Below are 20,282 nucleotides of genomic sequence, written 5' to 3'. Positions count from 1 at the left end.
TAGCTTGACTGGCATGTTTATTGTTCTGTTGACTGGGCAGTGCTAATGAGGCCTTCACACTGCGCCGGGCCAGCAGGATTACCACAGCATCGGAAGGACAAGCACAAACAAGGCCCACTGTCATTGACCATTTCCCAGAGAGCGCACACTCAACACAGCCGCTTCACACATGAACACACACATTGGACTCGTTCTGTCTTCAGGCGTTCCCACTACACTCTTGCTCCCGAGCTCAGGAGCTGCAAATGCAATTTCTTGGCCGTAACAAATCCAAAATGGCTTTTATATCAGAGGTCAAGCAGTGCTGCTTTGCACTGTAGCTTAGAAAATGAAAAAAATTACGCAGATAATTGATGTTTTAATAATTTATTAACTTGGAAAGGCGTGACCACACAGCCGCATTGGAAACGCACCGAGTCTCTAGAGCAGGTCAAAAATGAGTAGGTAAATGTACAATGTACATTTCGAGTTTCAGTGAAATGGCAGTTAGAGTGTCTTTAGCTTCTGTGATGTGTGGTAGTTCCAGGTGAATTGAGATATGCATTTCGGGCATAATGTTGCTGAAACGTGGAAAGGCGGGGAAAAAATTGGACTGCCTGAGGCCCCAGCTAAAATGGCCACAAACAGCTATTGAATCATGTTACTATTCTAACTCATTGTACCCCAAAATAACTTACAAAGGGCCTCCAAAGCACTTCAAAAATATGCAACTCAACTGTATACTACTGACTGTGGTAACATTGTAGTACTACATTTACCTGACTGAGAAATGTTAATGGTTACGTTGCAGATTCAGATTTGACTCACAAAATATAACAATTCAATTATTCACATTCTTTATTATTCATAAAACTATCATATTAGAATTGAAGGCTCCACCTTGAACAGACATTTAAGTAAATTTAAATACATTGTGTTGATAATACCTCTCTTTTACTCATCACTTGAAGTAAACTTTTGAATGCAGGACTTTTACTCTGCGGTAATTAATAGTTTTACTCATAATAGCATATAGTTTTACTTTAGTAAAAATGTTTTGAGTTTTCTTCTTCTTCTACCACTGCCAATATCAACATTCCCAGGGTAAAAAAAAAAGTAAAGTTAGATGCCCTTGGGGCCCCTGAATCACTAAATCCGCCCCTGAAAAACACACCCAGGTTGTGGTGACTCGCGGTCAGAAACATTGGTGAAATACACTTAACGGAGGTAATTTCCAAATTGGCGTATTAGTCGCTTTCTTCAAAGCACCCCGGTTATCACGTAACATTAGAGCTTGGATTTAATTAGTGGAGGTATTTTGCTGGCGGTATCGTTATTGTGTTATAAGTTAGTATCAAGTCTTACATCGGTTAAATACACTTAACGGAAGTAATTGCCAAATAGGCGTATTAGTCGCTTGTTTCAAAGCACCCCGTTTATCACGTAATATTAGAGCTTGGATTTAATTAGTGGAGGTATTTTGCTGGCGGTACCGTTAGTGTGTTATAAGTTAGTATCAAGTTTTACATCGGCGAAATACAGTCTTACTCATGGGGGAAAACACACCCGCAGCATACTCACAATCACACAGGTGAAATACACTCTGGTTCGATTCTGCTTCCAGTTGGCTATCCACTCATGTTGACTCCAGGGAAGTGAAGAACAATCCGGTTGTAAAGTGAACGGCTGTCAATGAGCTGCTTGGCTCCCGGTAGCCTCCTGGTATTGATGTTTGCAGCGTTGTCGGGGGTTCTCGTGTCTCGTCGGGAGCGTGGAGCTGTGGGTCTGCCTGCTCTGGACGACATGCTCGTCTCAGTCTTCAGAGACCTGAAGCCCCACCCCTGCTGCTGCACAGAGCATCGTGTGCTTTTTTATTCCAAGTTTATAATATTGAACTTTTCCAAATTGCACCAAATTCAACACTGCACGTCCTCTGGTCTACAGAAATACACCCGCCAATTGTGTAGTAGATCGCTCGAACGGTTCTCCAGATATGCAAAGGACACACAGACAGGCAGATTCCTTGCTTTATAGTTCGATGTACACTTCCTTTTCTACCTGCCTGCCTCCCTCCCTCCCTCTGTCTCACACACAGATGCACAGATGCATTCACTCAACACCACTCAATACACGTGCGTCTTGAAAGACATTCAAGTACCCGCGGCACCCTGCCCTGTAATAGCAACCTGCTGATTTACGGTTCGTCCTGCCATCCATCAGCAGCGCCAGTGTTAGCCCCATTAGCGCTAATGCCACAGCTGATAAAAAGGGGCTATTGATGAACTGTGGTAATGAGACCTACTGTGGACCAGGTGATAAAAGTCTCTGCCACGACCTGATAGCACCTGCAGCACCGACTGTTTGTGTTTTCAGATCCTCATTAGAAGCAAAATGTGCTTTTTCAAGAGATTAATAAGATCATTCAAAGAGCGGTCAGGAAAATGTCAGGGTGAAGAGTAGTATTGCATACATTTAACACTTTGAAAATGTAGATACTCAAATGAAATAGTGGAAAGTAGACCTTGTGCACCAGGTAGCATACTGTGTAGGGAGTAATTTCAGACACAGCCAATCTCTCCCACTCTTTCAGCTGGAGCTGTCCAGGGTCCTGATCTCTCTGCAGCGAGCGCTAGTCTCTAGAAACAGCTCTGATTTCAGCACTAGAATGTTGAGTTTCCAGTCACTTAAACAGTAATAACATAGACATTGCATGTGCCTGTAAGCTTGTCTAATGAATAGTATCATTATTTCTGAACTTCATATATGAAATGCAGTTGCTTTGCATTGAACTGCTCACTGTCTGCCTTCTGTTCCGTCAGCCTCTTTCCATGGTTGCACCTCAGAGCTCAACACACTGCAAATAAAAAAAAACACAGGCAAATAACGCAACTAATCACATGATTGTCCTTGGTTTAATCACGATTAATTGCAAATTAATCGCACATTTTTTTATCTGTTCAAAATGGGGGAGAAATTTAGAGAAGTATTTAATACTCTTATCAACATGTGAGTGGACAAATATGCTTGCTTGATGCAAATGTGTGTATACATTTATTATTGGAAATCAATTAACAACACAAAACAATGACAAATATTGTCCAGAAACCCTCACAGGTACTGCATTTACTGTATAGAAGTCTATGAGAAAATGAGCCTACTTCTCACTTGATTTGTTACCTCAGTAAACATTGTAAACATATCGACCATAAAGCAAGGGATGCTTTAGGGCGTGGCTACCTTGTGATTGACAGGTTGCTACCACGCCATTGTCCGGTGTGGGAGTTGTCCGTGTTTTCGTCTTACAACTTTAACCCTTTCACAGTGTGTTTTCAGTTCATGAAAGTTAATTATAACCTTTTTGGACGCCTAGAAATGTCTTGTTCAATGTTTGGTTGTACTTAGCTCCACCCTCTCGTGTCACGTCTGGTTCCAAAAAAACAAGATGGGGACGGCCAAATTGCAGAACTCAAGGCTTCAAAACTGTAGTCCACAAACCAATGGGTGACGTCACTCTGGGTATTAAACAGTGAGTTACCTTTCTGTTGTTTTCCTCTTTATTATGCCTGAGTTATGTTTATCTGGCTGCCATTAAATCTTGTCCCTGAATATGCCACTGCACTGGTGTCCTGTTCAAGCAGCCACTGTTACAAAAAAATACCTCTTCTAATCACCAAGCCAGAAACTGCATCTAATTCTCTCAATTTTACGGTCTCCAAATTCACTCTGCCTCAAAAAAAAACATTGACAACGTTTTCCTTAAATGTACTGCACCTGGTCCGTGTCCAGAGCCTTTTATACAAAACATATCTCCTTCTGTTCGCAACCAAAATGTCTGCTAAAAATCCCCCCCCCACCCCCACCTAGTGAGTACACAAGATGGAACCCGCAGCGCCGGAGCAGTGTTTCAAATTGAGAGCTAGCAGAATATGACAGCTCCTTTAATGCTGCTTTTAGACATTCATTATCATTAAGATGTTGGTTTCCATACCTGCTTAAGTAAGCATTTATCCCCAAGCTGTTAGGTTTCCTCCAGTGCTCTCTCTCTCTCTCTCTCTCTCTCTCTCTCTCTCTCTCTCTCTCTCTCTCTCTCTCTCTCTCTCTCTCTCTTTCCTTCTCCCATTGCAGGCAAATTTGCAACCCAGCTTCGCGTCAGCAGTTACAAAAGGAAGGCACTTTTTTATACTTTTCTTGATGCTCGTCCAAGAAATTGATGTACAGAATGCATCTGGGTATTTGGGAGAGAGAGAGAGAGAGAGAGACAGACTGTGTGTCTTTGTGTGTGTGTGTGTGTGTGTGTGTGTGTGTGTGTGTGCACTTTGCTTTTCTCCAATTCCCTCCTGTTTCCCAAAGACTATTACTCTAACTTTTCATCCATAGCCAGTTGACAGAATAAAGACATTTCATTAAGGCTATCTGTGCGCCGAGGCCTGTTTAATGTAATGCATACCTCTTGCAGCCGGCCACACCGGTCTTCCTGTGTGCATGCATATGTTTTTCTTAGATAGTCATTTGGGAATAGTTGCCTTTTACTTTTTGTAGTTGTAGCACAGTGTCTGGTTATAGATATACTTTTCCTGGCTTGGGTGCAGCCTCAACCCCCTTTGGGCGCGTCTGCGTACGTCCATATAATGCACTTCTCCGAAGCCGCTCTCCATTAATGAGAAACTGTGTCCCTCCAGGCTTCGGATGTATAACTACATGACTATCTGTGAGATACTCGGCCATGGAAGTAATTAATGTAGGGTTTAATTGTCCGGCGAGCGTCTCCTCAGACCTTGGATCCCACCTTCACCGCAACCCTGAACTCTAATAAGCCCACAGGGACGACCCAGCGCGCACCTCAGACCCGGCCGAGGCAGCCGCATAATTAGTCTGCAAACATGGCCTCACACACCCACGCATGACTGAGGACTGAGCAGTAAGGCAAGATATTTATGTGGAAAACACCTATTCTGTCAAACTAAATAATGTCAAGGCTGTAATGGACAACAGTGTCACATTCCTCCTCATGGACGTAGATTCCACTATTTACCCAAATGCAGTTCTGGTGTAAGGTACGCTCAGTGATGAGGAAACAGAATATGGAGAATAGGACCAATTTAAAGTGGGTGATTGATTGATGATTTCCTTCTGAAACCCAAAACCGTCAAGCTGGTTGTAAAAGTAAATGTGACCAATAAATACATAGATATGCATTTATTTAATTGTTCTTTATTGTTAAAATAATACATTTTGCACACCAGCAACTTGGTAAAAAAATATTCTAAATTAACAGGAATTACAATTAAAAAGTAAACCTTTCTAATGCAGCAACACATTGGTCAAAACTTAAACAGGAATATAAATTCCAGTATATAATGTATAAAGTATATAAACACAGAACTGAATAGAATAGATCGGCCCCGTTGTCACCGATACTCGATCCAGCTATTTCAGTCATTATCGGCCCGAAATCCGATCTTGTATCGGTGCATCCCTACCATTTATCATAGCCAGAAACTGTGAAAGCAGAACTTATCGTCGGATTTTAAAATTTCCGACGGCCCTTGAACGAATCATGTGAGACGAACGCTTCCGTCAGAAAAAAACCCAATCGAATCTAAGCTTAAAATCGTTATATTTCATCAAAATCATTCTAATCGACATGTCTAATTTAAAATTTCGCCAAAAATAAATCATTCGAACTAACCACATCCTGGAAAATAAATAAAGTTCTTCGCTCCTTAGCGCAACCGGGAAGCCATGAATGACTCTGCTGACACCAACAGTCGCGTGACAAAAATTCAGCGAAACTTCAACTTAAATGCAGGCTGCTTAAACCGGAGCACAGAGAGGAGGAAGAGAGGTTGTAAGTAGAGCTTGTAAAAATGTAGATGGTTCAATATGTGTAGCACGTGGAGCTTCAATTTTTTCCAAAACTGATAAATGCTTGTGGGCACTTGGCAAATATTATATTTATATATAGATTCCACTGTTTTACAGTTTTTGTAACATGAATTTTCAAAGAAATTTGGGGGGGCTCCAAACCTCGCCTAGGGCACCAAAAAGGGCTAGAGCCAGGGCTAGAGCTGGCCCTGTGTTTACCTCTACAGTATACGTTATGTGAAGTTAAGGAGGAAACACTAGCGGAGACACTGTTATGGACCTATAACTGTATTCTCCTGTGCATGTATACTACAGTACTTACTGTTTGAGAGAGATGACAAGTAGATGCAGTATGTCGCAAGAGGCTGGAAATGGTGATCATTGTTTTAAGTTGTCTGCTCAACTGCCGCGAATACTGTTCACTCTTCGCCTTATTTTGCTAAAACAAGCCCAAACCATATTTCACCGTGTGCGATCCTAATTGCCGATGGGGGCCTTTTGATAAGGAAGTTGTGATGACGACCGGCCATGAAACAGAAGCCTCCCACCCTCAGTTGCCCTTTTCACTCGCACATTACACGTCATCCACTCTGTCCGACATCCGCGAAAGGCCACGCCATATATCCTTGTCCACTTTTACAGCTCGCCAATAAGAAATGAAAGTGGCTTCCAACGCTCGCGAGCCCGCCTAAGTGAAATTTAGGAGGTACCGGAGCTATAGGAGGGTGTCTTGTGGAATATTGACGGAGGTGCTTGTGCCTCTGTCAGCAGTGAGTGATGTCCCTTGCCGCTGTAGTTGCATTCAGGAATCTATCAATGGCTAATAATTATGTGTGCGTTTACGACAAGGGGCCCGGGTTTAATGGATCGATTCGCTCACAGTACAATTCCCATCCTGCACATGGATTTCCTGTCATTTTCATGAAGACTTTTGCATCAGAAGCATCAGCTCTCTCTCTCTCTCTCTCTCTCTCCCTCTCTCCCTCTCTCTCCCTGGAACCTCCCTCCCAGATGAAACAGGTTACTTCCTTACTCAATGCTACCTTTAACAAATGATGATTCAACCCATCTGTAATGTGATTTTCTTTCCGTTTTGCTGTTGTGTACAGATAGTGACGGAGTACATTTTTTAGCAACGGCAGGAATTGAACTGAACAGCACTTGCTGGGTGGCTTTATCATGACGTGCTAACACACTAGCTTATGAATGGCTGGTTCTCATTGGTCTATGTTGCCAGAAGTGAGGATTTTATGTCCCATGGTACAACGTGGTTTATGGATCATTACCAATGCAATTTATAGCCAATCAAAATTGCATATGATTCCAGATTCACAGGTTTTTTATTTTTCACATGCAATATGTGCAATGAAATGCCAGGAGGAGTCCTCTTGAGGCTGTGCTAGTATGATTATTAGAAAAATATGAATTAGAAAAAAGAATATAAAGACTAAAGAAAAATGTGCGATTCTGTATCTACTTATAAAACAAGGAATCTCTGCATGTCTGTGTCCTTCGTATATCTCAAGAACTGTTCATCCGGTCGACTTCACACTTGTTGGGTGTATTGGTGGGGACCCATGGACGTGCAGTCTCGAAGTTGGGGAGCTTCGACATGTTCAATATAAAAAAAAACGTTGAATAAACAAGGGAGCAGACCTCAGCGCAGTAGTGGGGTTGGGCTTCAGGGCTCTGTGGACTAAGTCGTCCATGTCGTCCACAGCAGGCCTGTACAGACCGTCGCTCATTGACTGCACATCAGTTTTACTGCTGGATGCTGGATATAGTAACGTTACAACCAAAGTCTCCTTCGCTTCAGTAGAGTCAACGAGCGATTAATGGTTCTTCAAACTGCCACGCCCTGAACGAGCACATGCTCCGAACTGCGACGCCCCGAACGGGCACATGCTAAGATAATTTACATGACTAAAGTGTATATTGGCCAGGTGTTTAGGTGGACTGTGCATTTTTTCCAGTATATAAAAATGTAAATTATTCATACATACTGTTGTAAAGTAAATTATGATACATTTTAGAAAACAAATAAATAAATAATAATGTTGAGATTCAGTCTGGTATCTCTCGGAATTGTGTTTGAATTGAATGCACCTCAGCAACTCATGATTTAGGGCAAAAGCTGTTTGTCGATTCCAAACCATTCAGTGAGCTCTGTGACTTGTATGGAAGCATTTTGTGATAAGCCTTTTCTCTGGTGAATGGAGGGACAGTTCCTGTTACTACTCCTGTAGCAAACCCATGAGCTCCCCTTAAGAAATTTGGCCTTTTCACACCCATGAAGTAGCTTTAGCTGCCACTGATACGTTACACAGAGCTCGACAGAACCGCCAGAGACTCCTCCCGCATCTCGGTCAAACATTACACTTCAGTGCTCCGAGCTCGAGAGGGCCAGTCTGCCAAAGTTCATCAGGCTCATGTACAAGTGGCAGAAATGGAGAACGATTCAAGTGAGCGGCCGGCGGCGACCACACATCTAGTCCCATGCCGCTGCTGCTGCCACCGCTGCTGCTGCTGCTGCTGCTGCTGCTGGACTGGCAGACAAAGCTGCTGCCACACTCTGCTGACATGAATAAAATCAGCAACTCGCCTCCTGGTGTGTAAGGACTCTGAAAGTCAGCATAATGTACAGCATTGTACTTGAGGTCAAGTTTAAAGGCATATCTCAGAAAGCTGTATTTACTATTTTTCTGGTGCTGTGCAGGTCGAAATATATAGATTTTTTTTTTTTTCAAAGTATTGACAGCTCACAGAAAGAACTCCCACCTTTAGCAGCATTACCAAGAAAAGCTTTTTATTGCAGTGTGACTCAGTGCCGTGTGACTAAGGTCCCTACAGTATGCCATAGCTTATGTCTCACCACCCTGTTATCTATAGTGGACCTTTTTGTCATCTGTCAGTCAGTGAAGGATCAAGTCCGGATGGTTATTTCAAAGTGATCTGAAACATAAAATGAGATTATTTTTGGTTTTGTATTAAGGCCTGCTAGATTTAGAGATTTTTTAGTTTGATAAATAAGAGGTAAGCTTCAAGGAAAGTCTTTTATAAGCAATGAAAGGCCCGGGGTATGTATGTTGAGCCCAGCTTGTGACCTCATGACCTTCAAGTGGATTAAAGAAACATGAGAAGGATTTATTGTTAGTCCACATTTCCTACATCACATTCAAAACCAGATATTCAAAAGATTCAACATTTTATTATCTATTCTGTGTTGCTTTAAGTGGCTTCAATGGTTATTCTGGTTTATTACAACTTAGGTCTCATTGTGTAACGTAAATCATCATTCCTATTGGTAATACTAGCATTGTATTCACCAAGTGCTGAATCTAGAAACGCAGAGAAATCCCTTAATGGAAGTCCACACAACAGCACTCAGACGATCAGAAAGGTTGGAAACAGACACCCAGGTTAGTAGGGCTGGGACGATTCACATCTCTCCCGATTCAATTTCTATCACGATACTTCGATATGTATTGCGATTTTAAAGTATTGCGATTCTACGAGTATTGTAATTCAATATTAGGATTTATTACAATTTTTGTTAACTTTTTTAACACTAGACCATAGGAAAAAGTTGAATCATACACTTTTAGTGACTTTTACTTTGAAAAATATCTAAAATAATAATGTAAAAAAGTTTGATATTCAGCATGTATGTAGTCAGAGATGTCCTGAAGTCAAATATATCAGTCATTGTCAGGCATTATTTATTACATTTTTTTTTCCAGAAACCCAAAAAAAGACATTTCCCTCACAAATGAGTTGTATTTTCTGAGGGACATATAAGGGGACATATAATTTGTTATATTTCTGGTGAATATAATCCAATCAATCTTATTTCCATTTATGTATTTTGTATATACAGTTCCCTTTTTTAACACCTTATTTTGAAAACCGGATGTAGTCGCACGTGTATACTTCCTCTTACTGCCAAGTCCTTCTCTAGCTCTCCCGTCAGCTGCGTTCTCTTTATACATCCATTGTCAGCTCCATCGGGGCCGTTTGAATGCATTTAACATAAATGTCAGTATATGGGTGCTCTACAGTTGTAGCGTCGGCCCATTTGACCACGGAGATGAGAGTGACAGATGGCTTGATCGCACATTACCGAGATACGATAAAATTTCCCGTCCATGACGGAGTTAGCATGCAGCTTTAGCCGTGATGTCCAGCTCTGCTTTTCCTGACAATGTGTGAAACCCAAAGTGTTTCCATACTTACATACTGTATGTGTAGTGTTTATCACTCTAGATTTAAAATGTGAGGGTGCAGGTTGTATCCACGCCGACCCTCCGCCGTTTTCGACGTTCTGGTTTTGGCTCGCTGCCGGCCGTTTGACAGATTCGGAACAGGACTTCCTTCTACCTCCGCATAGACTCAAATGAAACAAATAAATTGATTCTGGCATGAAAAAATCGCCATCAAAATCGTGAAAATAAAATCGCGATACATAGGTGAAATTATTTTTTTAATGCTAAATGCAGTACCTGTGAGGGTTTCTGGACAATATTTGTAATTTTTTTGTTTTAATATATTTCCAATAATAAATATATACATACATGTGTCCACTTCCACGTTAATAAGAGTATTAAATACTTTGCAAATCTCCCTTTGAAGATTAATCTCGATGAATTAGTTGAGTCGGTTGACAGTCCTGATGTGAATATAAGATATTTAGCGGTGCAGCTTTAAGGTAGCAGCTCGATCACTTGTGTTTTGCTGAGTTACTTTAGACCAATTCTTTCTGCTGATATTTATTAATCGTGGGAAACAGCGTGAAATCTGCACACACCCCCCCAGCTGACACCGTGTTCATGGTGGAAAGGGTGATGGATGTTTCTCTTGACTCCGTGCTTTTATCTGAACAGTGATGTAGTGCTTTCTCCCCAGAGCGTGTCTGTGAGCACCGCAAACCACTGTAAATGTAGGACTTGTTGACTTGCCGAGGTTCAGCTCCGAATTTACGCTGCCGTGTCTGCTTCCCACTGATTCATCACGAATTTGCATTTTTTTCTCTTCAAAATTTTCCGGCAAAAAAATCTCAGTGGAGACACAATTCCAGTGACTCATCTCCGTGTAATACCGTGTTCCCTAAATGGGAAAAATACAGCTTTAGGCCTCTGGCAGATATTGTAGTGGCGAGAAGCCTTCGCCTCCCACCCTGTTGAAGAGATGGAATTCTTGGTCCCCGCTGGCCAAGTCTTACATAAGAGAATGACTGGCTGAGATGCCCATCACACCCACAGTGCTGACATCCTCTCACTGTGCCATCCTGTCCTCTCAGTCTTCTATGTGTTAGCTGATTATAGGCTCATTCCACTTCTCTAATACTTCCTCTGTTCAGAGGGAGGTTTTGACCAAATTGTTAAAAGTCACTGCGGATCAGTTTCGCCCACTAAGCTTCGTGATTCTCACCCCGGCAGTCTAGGACTAGCTGCTGTATCTTCAAGATGGATGGATAAGGGCACATTGGAGCCTATAGTGTTCAAAATTAAATGACTTGTGGTTCCTAAATATAGGTGAAGAATGAACGCTGCCAAGTATCCAAGGTGACTGAGTCCTTCTGCAGGATTGATAAAGAGCTTTTTCATTTTGTTGTTGTCACAATTCCTGCAATATTTTTCAAACCATTTCATGCATAAATTAACTGTTTTTAATTCCTCTTTAGGCGTGGAAAATAAATAACCACGTCCACTCAGGTGGACATAGAGTTGGGTTGATTTCTGGTGTTGCCGGTCCGGTCCAGTGTACAAGCTTACACCAGTTCGATTTTATGCCAACCGGTCAAACTGGCATTCGTCATTATGACTCGTTCTGGCAAATTTAAAAAGTAGCCAAATTTGGCAACCTGTGCCGACGGCATCACGGCGCCAAATCCAGCTTGTATCGCATTAGTAATCAATATGACAATGTCATCAACATAATATTACACAGGTGAGGCCACGCCAAGCCATTGCCGTTGACTTCGGAATAACACCGGCAACATGAAGAAGAAATTTGGAGATTTGCTCCGGCTGGTGGGCGGTGCTTGGTATTTCCTTAACTGATCTCGACATGGCTGTCGGGCAGGGTCTGAAATTAGCACCCAGTAAAATCATCAGGACACCTGCCACTTTGGCAGGCAGGGAAAACGCTGGAGATGGGATTAGAGAACCGCAGTTGTCCAATTACCTGGCATCTCATGCCTCCGTGACTATCGATTCCTCTTATTGATTCTTTCCCACAGTTACGCATGCACAATGACGCATATGCACGCCGTATCAAATTACAACGTTATCATGATGTGTTCAAATGTTATCTCGTAAAATTATGTGTTTGGCGAGAAACTTGAATAAATCCAGTTGTTCTTTTGGAGATGTTTTCACAGCAATATAAAATATATAATAGAGAGAGAATTATGACCTGTTTAACTTCCTAACACTAGCTCTAAGCAGTTTGCCAAGATTTTTTTAATCAAAGTAAATATTTAAATAATAATAATCATTCGAATTGTGTGTTTTTATGCCAAAAATCGCTATAGATGACAATAACATAATACAGTACAGTATTGTGTACAGTACCTCCCAGCCCCCAAAAATAGGGGGCTCCCCCGGGAGATATGGTGTAATTTAAACACTGTAATTTACCATGCATATAATGTTTTTTTATGTCAAATAAATTGAACATTGAATGACAACACATCTCAAATTTCATTCCTTCATTTAGTGCAGAGATTTCAAAAGTGGAAGATCAAAAAAAATACTTAGAAAGTTAATTTCAGACCCTGCTGCTTGGTCACAAACGTTCTCATTTTACAGCTAAACAGTACACTACAAGATGTTTCTGAAAACATTTGAGTCGAGAAATAGGCATTACAATAACAGAATATTGATTCATATTTGATCAGCGCTGCCTAGTTTTGACCGCCTGATCAGAGTTTGTGAGTGATTGACAGCTGCTCAGAGATGGCAAGGCTCCAGATCACTTCTGACAAGTTGTGTGAAATCTTGCAGATGCCATTAGGAGCACCGGAGGACACAGAGGAACATGATTTTCTTTTCAGATTACCTGTCTCATGCACTAAATATCAGGATATAGTGACTGTTTTTATAAAAATAACTTTTTTAAATCATATTTGCTCCAATTTCTACCCAATGCTGCTTTAAGTACTTTTTTTATTAATATATTTATCTGCATTTCTTTCACTTACAATTAGCATGTACTGTATGTATGCCATGTATGTGTATTGCCTATACTGTGCATGTGTGTCTGCATACTGATTTATGTATTTACTACACCCCTTGCACCAGGTTTGAGCCATGAAATTAAGATATTCTGCTATTAGAAGTTTCAAAACAATAAATACATTTATATCAAAAATGAAGTATGATGATGAGGATAATAATAATGATACACCAAGAATGTAAGAAATCCATGTCAATTTTAGAATTTGAAAAAAGATTACATTAAAACATTAAAAAAAAATTAATTTAGTGTCAACCTGTATAGGTCCAAGCCCGGAGTATTTCTACCGGCTTTCAGAAGCCCCCACATCAGTCGAGTTCTGCTAATTACATTTCTCCTGCTGTGAGTCTGGCAAGGTCTGAATTAAAAAAAAAAAAAGATACTGAAGCACAAACTCTGCCCAGCGACCTCTCGGAGGAACGCGCCTCTATCTCGTCACTGCAGACGCTCTCAACCTCTTTTTGAACATGTCTTTTTTGTGTTGCAGTGCCGTCGTTCTGGGGGCTGGTCAACTCGGCCTGGAACCTGTGCTCGGTGGGGAAGAGGCAGTCGCCAGTTAACATCGAGACCAGCCACATGATCTTTGACCCCTTCCTCACGCCCATAAAGCTGAACACAGGAGGACGCAAGGTAAAGACACACACAAACACGCTGTTTCTCCGTCGGATTGACGGATGCGGAGGCTTTTGTTGACTCCTCGCTATAGTCTCCATTGTGTTGCTGTTGTTTTCGCTGCTATTGTGGTTTGATACTGTGTGCATCCCTGATCGATGCTCCCGACTGCTGTTTGTTTTTGGCGGTCCGACGTGAGCTATTTGTCCGACCAAACACTCTGCTGGAGATAAAACACAAAAACCTATTCAGAGATGCACAATGGTTGGTTCAAGGAAAGCCTCGACTTTATCTTCAGGGCTTTGCAGATGAAAATCCCGCAGCCTAACGGCGGATTAGTCTAACGCATACTGTTTATTATTTTCCCCACCCGTACAGTGGTGCGCCAAGGACGGTGTGTATCGGCGTTCTGCTCCATCCTGTGCCATATGACGGCGGCTAATTGGGAAGCCTTCACAGATGGGCTGCTTTCAAAAAGTGCACGGTTGCACGGGCAAGATTAATGTTCTGATTAGTTTATGTTTACGTGCCAGCAGTCAGTACAGGGTTAGCCTTGGGGCGGCGATACAGCATAATATAGGACGCAATGCAGTTTACCACGCTATGGTACACTGCTATATAGAAGTTCCAAAAATAGTCCAATGGCGTGTGATCAAATTGTGGTCCTTGGGGAGGAGTTTTATCATTAGTATAACAGAATTAGTAGGGAAAACAGTGATTAGAATGGTCACTCGTACTTTTTTCCTCGTCTCTACTTGAAATGAAAATTTGATTTTAACAATTCCCTCTTTCTGCAAAGGGCTCCCCAGCTGCTGCCTCAAGGACTACGCTCTGAGAGCAGCTACCCTGCAGTGTGTCCGGAGTGAGGACATCACTCACATTGGCATGCTTTCACTGCTATTAGGATGAATCAGAGGGGAGTTGGGAGAGGAGTAGGCATCTCAAACATTATATTCTCAATGTCATCGCTCCAGAAAAGATCCGTAAGAGATACGCCACCTTGAGAGTGTCCTTACAGGCTTCAGTCGTTCGCTCAAACACCTAAAAACGAACCACGATGACGTTTTCTCTCTCGACGAGTGACTTCTTGCGGTCGAGATAGCAATCTCTAAATAACAAAAGAAGTAGCGTGATGTTGTTATACTGTCGCAAAATGCTTTAAAAGGAGGGGGGTTGAGATAGATGATTGAGCCAACAAAGTGAGGGACTTTAATATGGTAGAACACAGTCTACATCTTGTCTTGTACCAACAGTCATTTAACCGCAACATCCCTGGTTTGAATCTGAACGAGACGAAACTCCAGTGTTTTTTTGACAACAGTCGCCATTTTGGACTTAGAATGAGCCGTTTATACTACGGATGAACCGATTGCAAAATTCTGGACCGATACTGATGTTTAAAATAACAATCTGGCCGATAGCCGATACAGATGGTTTTATATATTTTGTTTTTGCTGTTATATATTCCCTTTTTGTGCCAGGGAAACAAATCCATTCATTATGAAACAATAACTTAGCTGTTTTAAAGTCATTCAGCATTTTATTACACTGTCTTTGAATGAGCACAAATTCAATTAAGACGAATTTATGAAACAACTTTTAATATTACCGCCTTTCAGATGAGAAATATTCGTTTTTTTTTTTTAAATAACTGCTTCAAAAGCCTTTTTAGTTGTTATAGCGTACAACTACTTACTCAATGACAAGACCGTTTCAGTACTTACATAACCTAACAAAAATATTAGTTTTGTGAAACAAAAATTAAATGTAGCCTTAATCTTAATGCGATTAGAAACATAAGCAGTGTTTCTTACAAATAGACTTTCCTTGGGCAGGCTGCTCATATACTGTATTAACGGACCCACGGCTATTAGTGCGATTTAGGGCTATTAGAGTGTTAGTACTGGGGAATTTACCCCCAAAAAAGTTATCCGCTGAGTTACAGATGTCTCTTTTCCAATGTAAGTCTATGGGAAAAAGTTTTTGGGCCCAATGACATCACGTGACGGACACGGAAGTTGCAGTCCCGTCGTTTGGCCGCTATGAAAGTTGGGATCAACGACCGGCGCTCTTCCCGGGCTGCTTGGGTGGCGCGTCAGGTAACCAAGCAGGGCGAGGATCGGCACGACATCGCTAAAGAGATACCAAGACTGATAGAAGATACCAAGTGTCCTTGTAGTTGAGGGATATTCAACAAATTCTACACAACAACACAATTAACTACATTGTTTGTCCTTGTCTTTTTGAAATGAGCCCTATAACACATACAAGAAAAGTTTGCCAATGAGTTTCACGCAGTTAGGTATACAGATTTAAAATTTGGGAAGATGAGAGCACTGGTATTGGATCGCTACTCGGTATTGACAGATATCCTGATTTTAACTCGGAATCAGTGTGCCGAGAAAGGAAGTTGGATCCATGCATACCCAACCCTGACTTCTCGAGGCTCTCTAACAATGTCTACTTTGCTACTTCCACCTTTGCTCCTGATAGACCAAAAGTCATTATTCACACAGCGAGTATATCGCGTTCTCTCAGTTAAACACATTACCAGCGGCAGAACGTTCCTCTTACCGTTCCCTAACCCATCCAACCCTTCACCCCAATCTCCAAATCATCACATTTTTTGGGCGGCTTATACCACCACACATTGACAACGCACATTAACACCCACACATAAGTCCAACTTTCTCCGTTTATCTCTGAGAAAAAGTTTCCCGGAGTCCAAAAGCCATTTTGGACTCTTTCCCTCCTCTCTGGTGTTATCTCCCCCTCTATTCCCTCCCCTCCTCTCTCTCTCTCTCTCTTTCTCTCTCTCTCTCTCTCTCTCTCTCTCTCTGTCTCTCTTTCTCTCTCTCTCTCTCTGCCGGCAGTGGCCTAAATGTAATCTGTTGTGTCTCCATCTCTCTGAGCACCTGAGCTGTCAGCCCGTGAACACGAAGCTGGCTTCACCTTGTCAGCGCTGATTCATCCCCGCTCTGTCTCTGGCTGTTTGGCAGCCAGTCAGCCTTGGCCAAACACGCCACGGAGACCGGTAAAGAGCTCCCGCCTCGGCTCGCCGCGGCTCAGCCCGCCACCTCGACACGGAGAGAGCTTAAGCCCACTTTTTGCCCGGGAGGAAAGCAAAGAGAACCCCTCCCAACCCCCCAAAAACTCTCTTACAACACACACGCATGATGAGCTCCTCTTTTAATAGATTTCCAGCGCCGCCCTGTATTGTGGCTAATGAATAGTTAAAGGGAATTTAATTGACCTCCAAAGAGAAATTTTAATTAATGACGGGGAGACATGCAAGGCTGTGCGCCACGGACTGAAGGAATCATAGTTATGTAAAAAGAGCACTATTAATTGAATATTTACTCTGCCATAGATGAGCTGCAATTACTTGAAGAGATTTTAATGAATTTAATCACTTAGCAGAGGGAGAAAAAAAAAAGTGATTTCGGAGTCCTCGCTCTCCCCGTGAAGTGTTCCCCTGCACATTTATGAACGGGCGCTTATGCAACAGGATACGATGTCTTTTATCGTGCTTTTATTTTTTCAAAACTAAATGCACAGGGAATCTATTAGCGCCGGCGGAGTCGGTGGCGGCGTTACCTCACATTTGGGGACGCTGGGGCTCCCTCCTGCTTTTGTTCTCGCTCTTTGAAGTCAGGTGCGTGCAGAGAAGCGTCGCAGTGCCAGGTGGCGTGTTCTATAAAAAAAAAGGTGATTTATTGATGATGCCTCGATAAATGGAATTCCGAGTTCAGCAAAAGTTGCGATTTCTAAGCGTTTGAATGATATTTTTAGTTGCTTAACAAGCTCCAAAAAATGCTGCGACCCCTTCTGAACACCGCAGGGGAGTCTCGTTTCTTCTTCTACTGTTCTTTGAAAAACATGTTCCCGTTGTCCCGATCAACCGGATGAGGAAATCTGACAAGCATCGCAGGTTGATGTGGATGTGTGTGTGTGTGTGTGTGTGTGTGTGTGTGTCGGCTACTGGCAGCTCTGAATCTGCCTAATTACAGAGAGTGTTAGGTAGAACAACAAACAGCAGGCTCTTGGATGGCAGCTGCACGTTCACTCCGGAGGGAATAACCACATTCTCAGGTTTTGCCCAGCTGGCCGGCCGCGGCCAACCAATCAGATATCAGTCAGATAGCCAGCCAAGCGGTCGCCAAAGCTCTTTTTATGCACGTGGCTTTTAATATCCTGGGTTTGATATAGCAGGTGTGTGGTATCACCGCATGGAGGCCGGTGCAGTTTTTTTTCTGCTCGTGTTTGTTGGGTGTTTTCCAGGTTGGCTCACTGCGAATGTTGCTGAAGGGGATCCATACATGTGCTCCTGGACCCCATTGATAATACTGTTTTGGCTAGGATTCACTGCAGCAGTTACACTGTAACCTGTGTGTCTAGTGGGGGTTTCACAACTACTCATTGTCACAAGCAATATGGTGAGATGGATGAAAAGTTGTGTCACAATAATTTAATCTATTTAAATCCATTTCAGCTGTTGAAGGGCAGCAATCATGTCAATAACTACTTTTTTTGGATGCTATATTGCCCCAGAAATAATTGCGATAAAAGATATTATTGTCATTTTAAGACCATTTTATGCCATTGATATCATGAAAATATAATAGCATCATAATGCACGTACACCCTTTCAAAAAGCAATGGACTTTTAATTCTTACGGATAATCAGACTTTGAAATTGGAATGTGGAAAAAAAATATATATATATTCTAAATAAATAAAACCTAAATAAAAAAAAGACACACAACCAAAACAGTAAATAAATTGGACTCTCTGGCTCTGCTAACAGAAATGTGCAAAGTCTGCGCAATGCAGGGGAAAACCTGCTGTTTATTCTGGCCCCTTGTTGTCTAAAATGTTGGTGACATTTTTAATTTGAACAAACACGCATGTAAAAACAACGGGTAATATCAAGGTCAGCAAAAATGATTGACGTCATGTCCATATATTGTACGATAAGTTGATAGCGTAAAAATGATCAAGATCATGTCCTTATATCTTATGATAAGTTGATAACGTAAAAGTTATCGAGGTCATGTCCGTATATTGTACGATAAGTCGACAATGTAAAAATGATCAAGGTCATGTCTATATATCGTAAGTTCAATAACATAAAAAGTATAGAGGTCATGTCTGTATATTGTATGATAATTCGATAACTTAAAAATGATAGAAATCATGTCCATATATCGTCCGATAAGTCAAAGTCATGTCCCTTTAAAACTGTCCCGTTAAAAACTGATCAAGGTCATATCCACATATGACGAGTCCATAACGTAAAAATGATCGAGATCATGTACATATATTGTACGATAAGTCGATAACGTAAAAGTTATCGAGGTCATGTCCGTATATTGTACGATAAGTCGACAATGTAAAAATGATCAAGGTCATGTCTATATATCGTAAGTTCAATAACATAAAAAGTATAGAGGTCATGTCTGTATATTGTATGATAATTCGATAACTTAAAAATGATAGAAATCATGTCCATATATCGTCCGATAAGTCAAAGTCATGTCCCTTTAAAACTGTCCCGTTAAAAACTGATCAAGGTCATATCCACATATGACGAGTCCATAACGTAAAAATGATCGAGATCATGTACATATATTGTACGATAAGTCGATAACGTAAAAGTTATCGAGGTCATGTCCGTATATTGTACGATAAGTCGACAATGTAAAAATGATCAAGGTCATGTCTATATATCGTAAGTTCAATAACATAAAAAGTATAGAGGTCATGTCTGTATATTGTATGATAATTCGATAACTTAAAAATGATAGAAATCATGTCCATACATCGTCCGATAAGTCAAAGTCATGTCCCTTTAAAACTGTCCCGTAAAAAACTGATCAAGGTCATATCCACATATGACGAGTCCATAACGTAAAAATGATCGAGATCATGTACATATATTGTACGATAAGTCGATAATGTAAAAACGATCGAGGTCATGTCCACATACTGTACGATAAATAAATATCATAAAAATGATTGAGATCATATCTCTTTATTGTACAATCAGTCAATAACGTAAAAATGATCGAGGTCATGGTCGTATATCGTACGATCAATCGATAACATAAAAATGATCAAGGTAATGTCCATATATCGTACGATAAGTCGATAACGTAAAAAATGATCGAGGCCTTGTCCATATAACGTACGATAAGTTTATAATGTAAAAATCGTCTCCACATACATTAAGTCCATAACGTAAAAATGATCGAGATCATGTACATATATTGTACAAAAAATCGATAACGTAGGAATTATTGAGGCCTTGTCCATATATCGTACAATAAGTCTTTAATATAAAAATCATGTCCACATACGATAAGTCCATAACGTAAAAATTATCGAGATCATGTGCTGTACATATATCGTATGATAAGTTGTTAACGTAAAAATGATCTAGGTCATGTCCACATATCATATGATAAGTCGATAACATAAAATTATCGAGGTCATTTCCATGTATCGTACAATATAATTATCATGACATTATCATGTCTTACTTTCCGAGTTTTGAGTTTCCCAAGTTGTACGATCACTATTATAAACTA

The 20,282-nt window shown here is 41.2% G+C and overlaps 1 protein-coding gene across 4 annotated transcripts in view; it reads left to right on the top strand.

Annotated features, from left to right (window-relative positions):
* The window catches only part of ca10a (carbonic anhydrase Xa), a 378,831-nt gene that overhangs the window by 217,097 nt on the left and 141,452 nt on the right, over nt 1-20,282 (top strand). For all 4 annotated transcript variants that reach the window (XM_037754381.1, XM_037754379.1, XM_037754382.1 and 1 more), the window contains one exon: nt 13,568-13,710. In XM_037754381.1, coding sequence (XP_037610309.1) covers nt 13,568-13,710 — 143 coding nt within the window. The remainder of the gene's footprint in view (nt 1-13,567; nt 13,711-20,282) is intronic.

This window comes from Sebastes umbrosus, chromosome 20, assembly GCF_015220745.1.
Source record: "Sebastes umbrosus isolate fSebUmb1 chromosome 20, fSebUmb1.pri, whole genome shotgun sequence".
NCBI classification, from domain to species: Eukaryota; Metazoa; Chordata; class Actinopteri; order Perciformes; family Sebastidae; genus Sebastes; species Sebastes umbrosus.
This window is presented reverse-complemented; position numbering and strand designations above follow the sequence as displayed.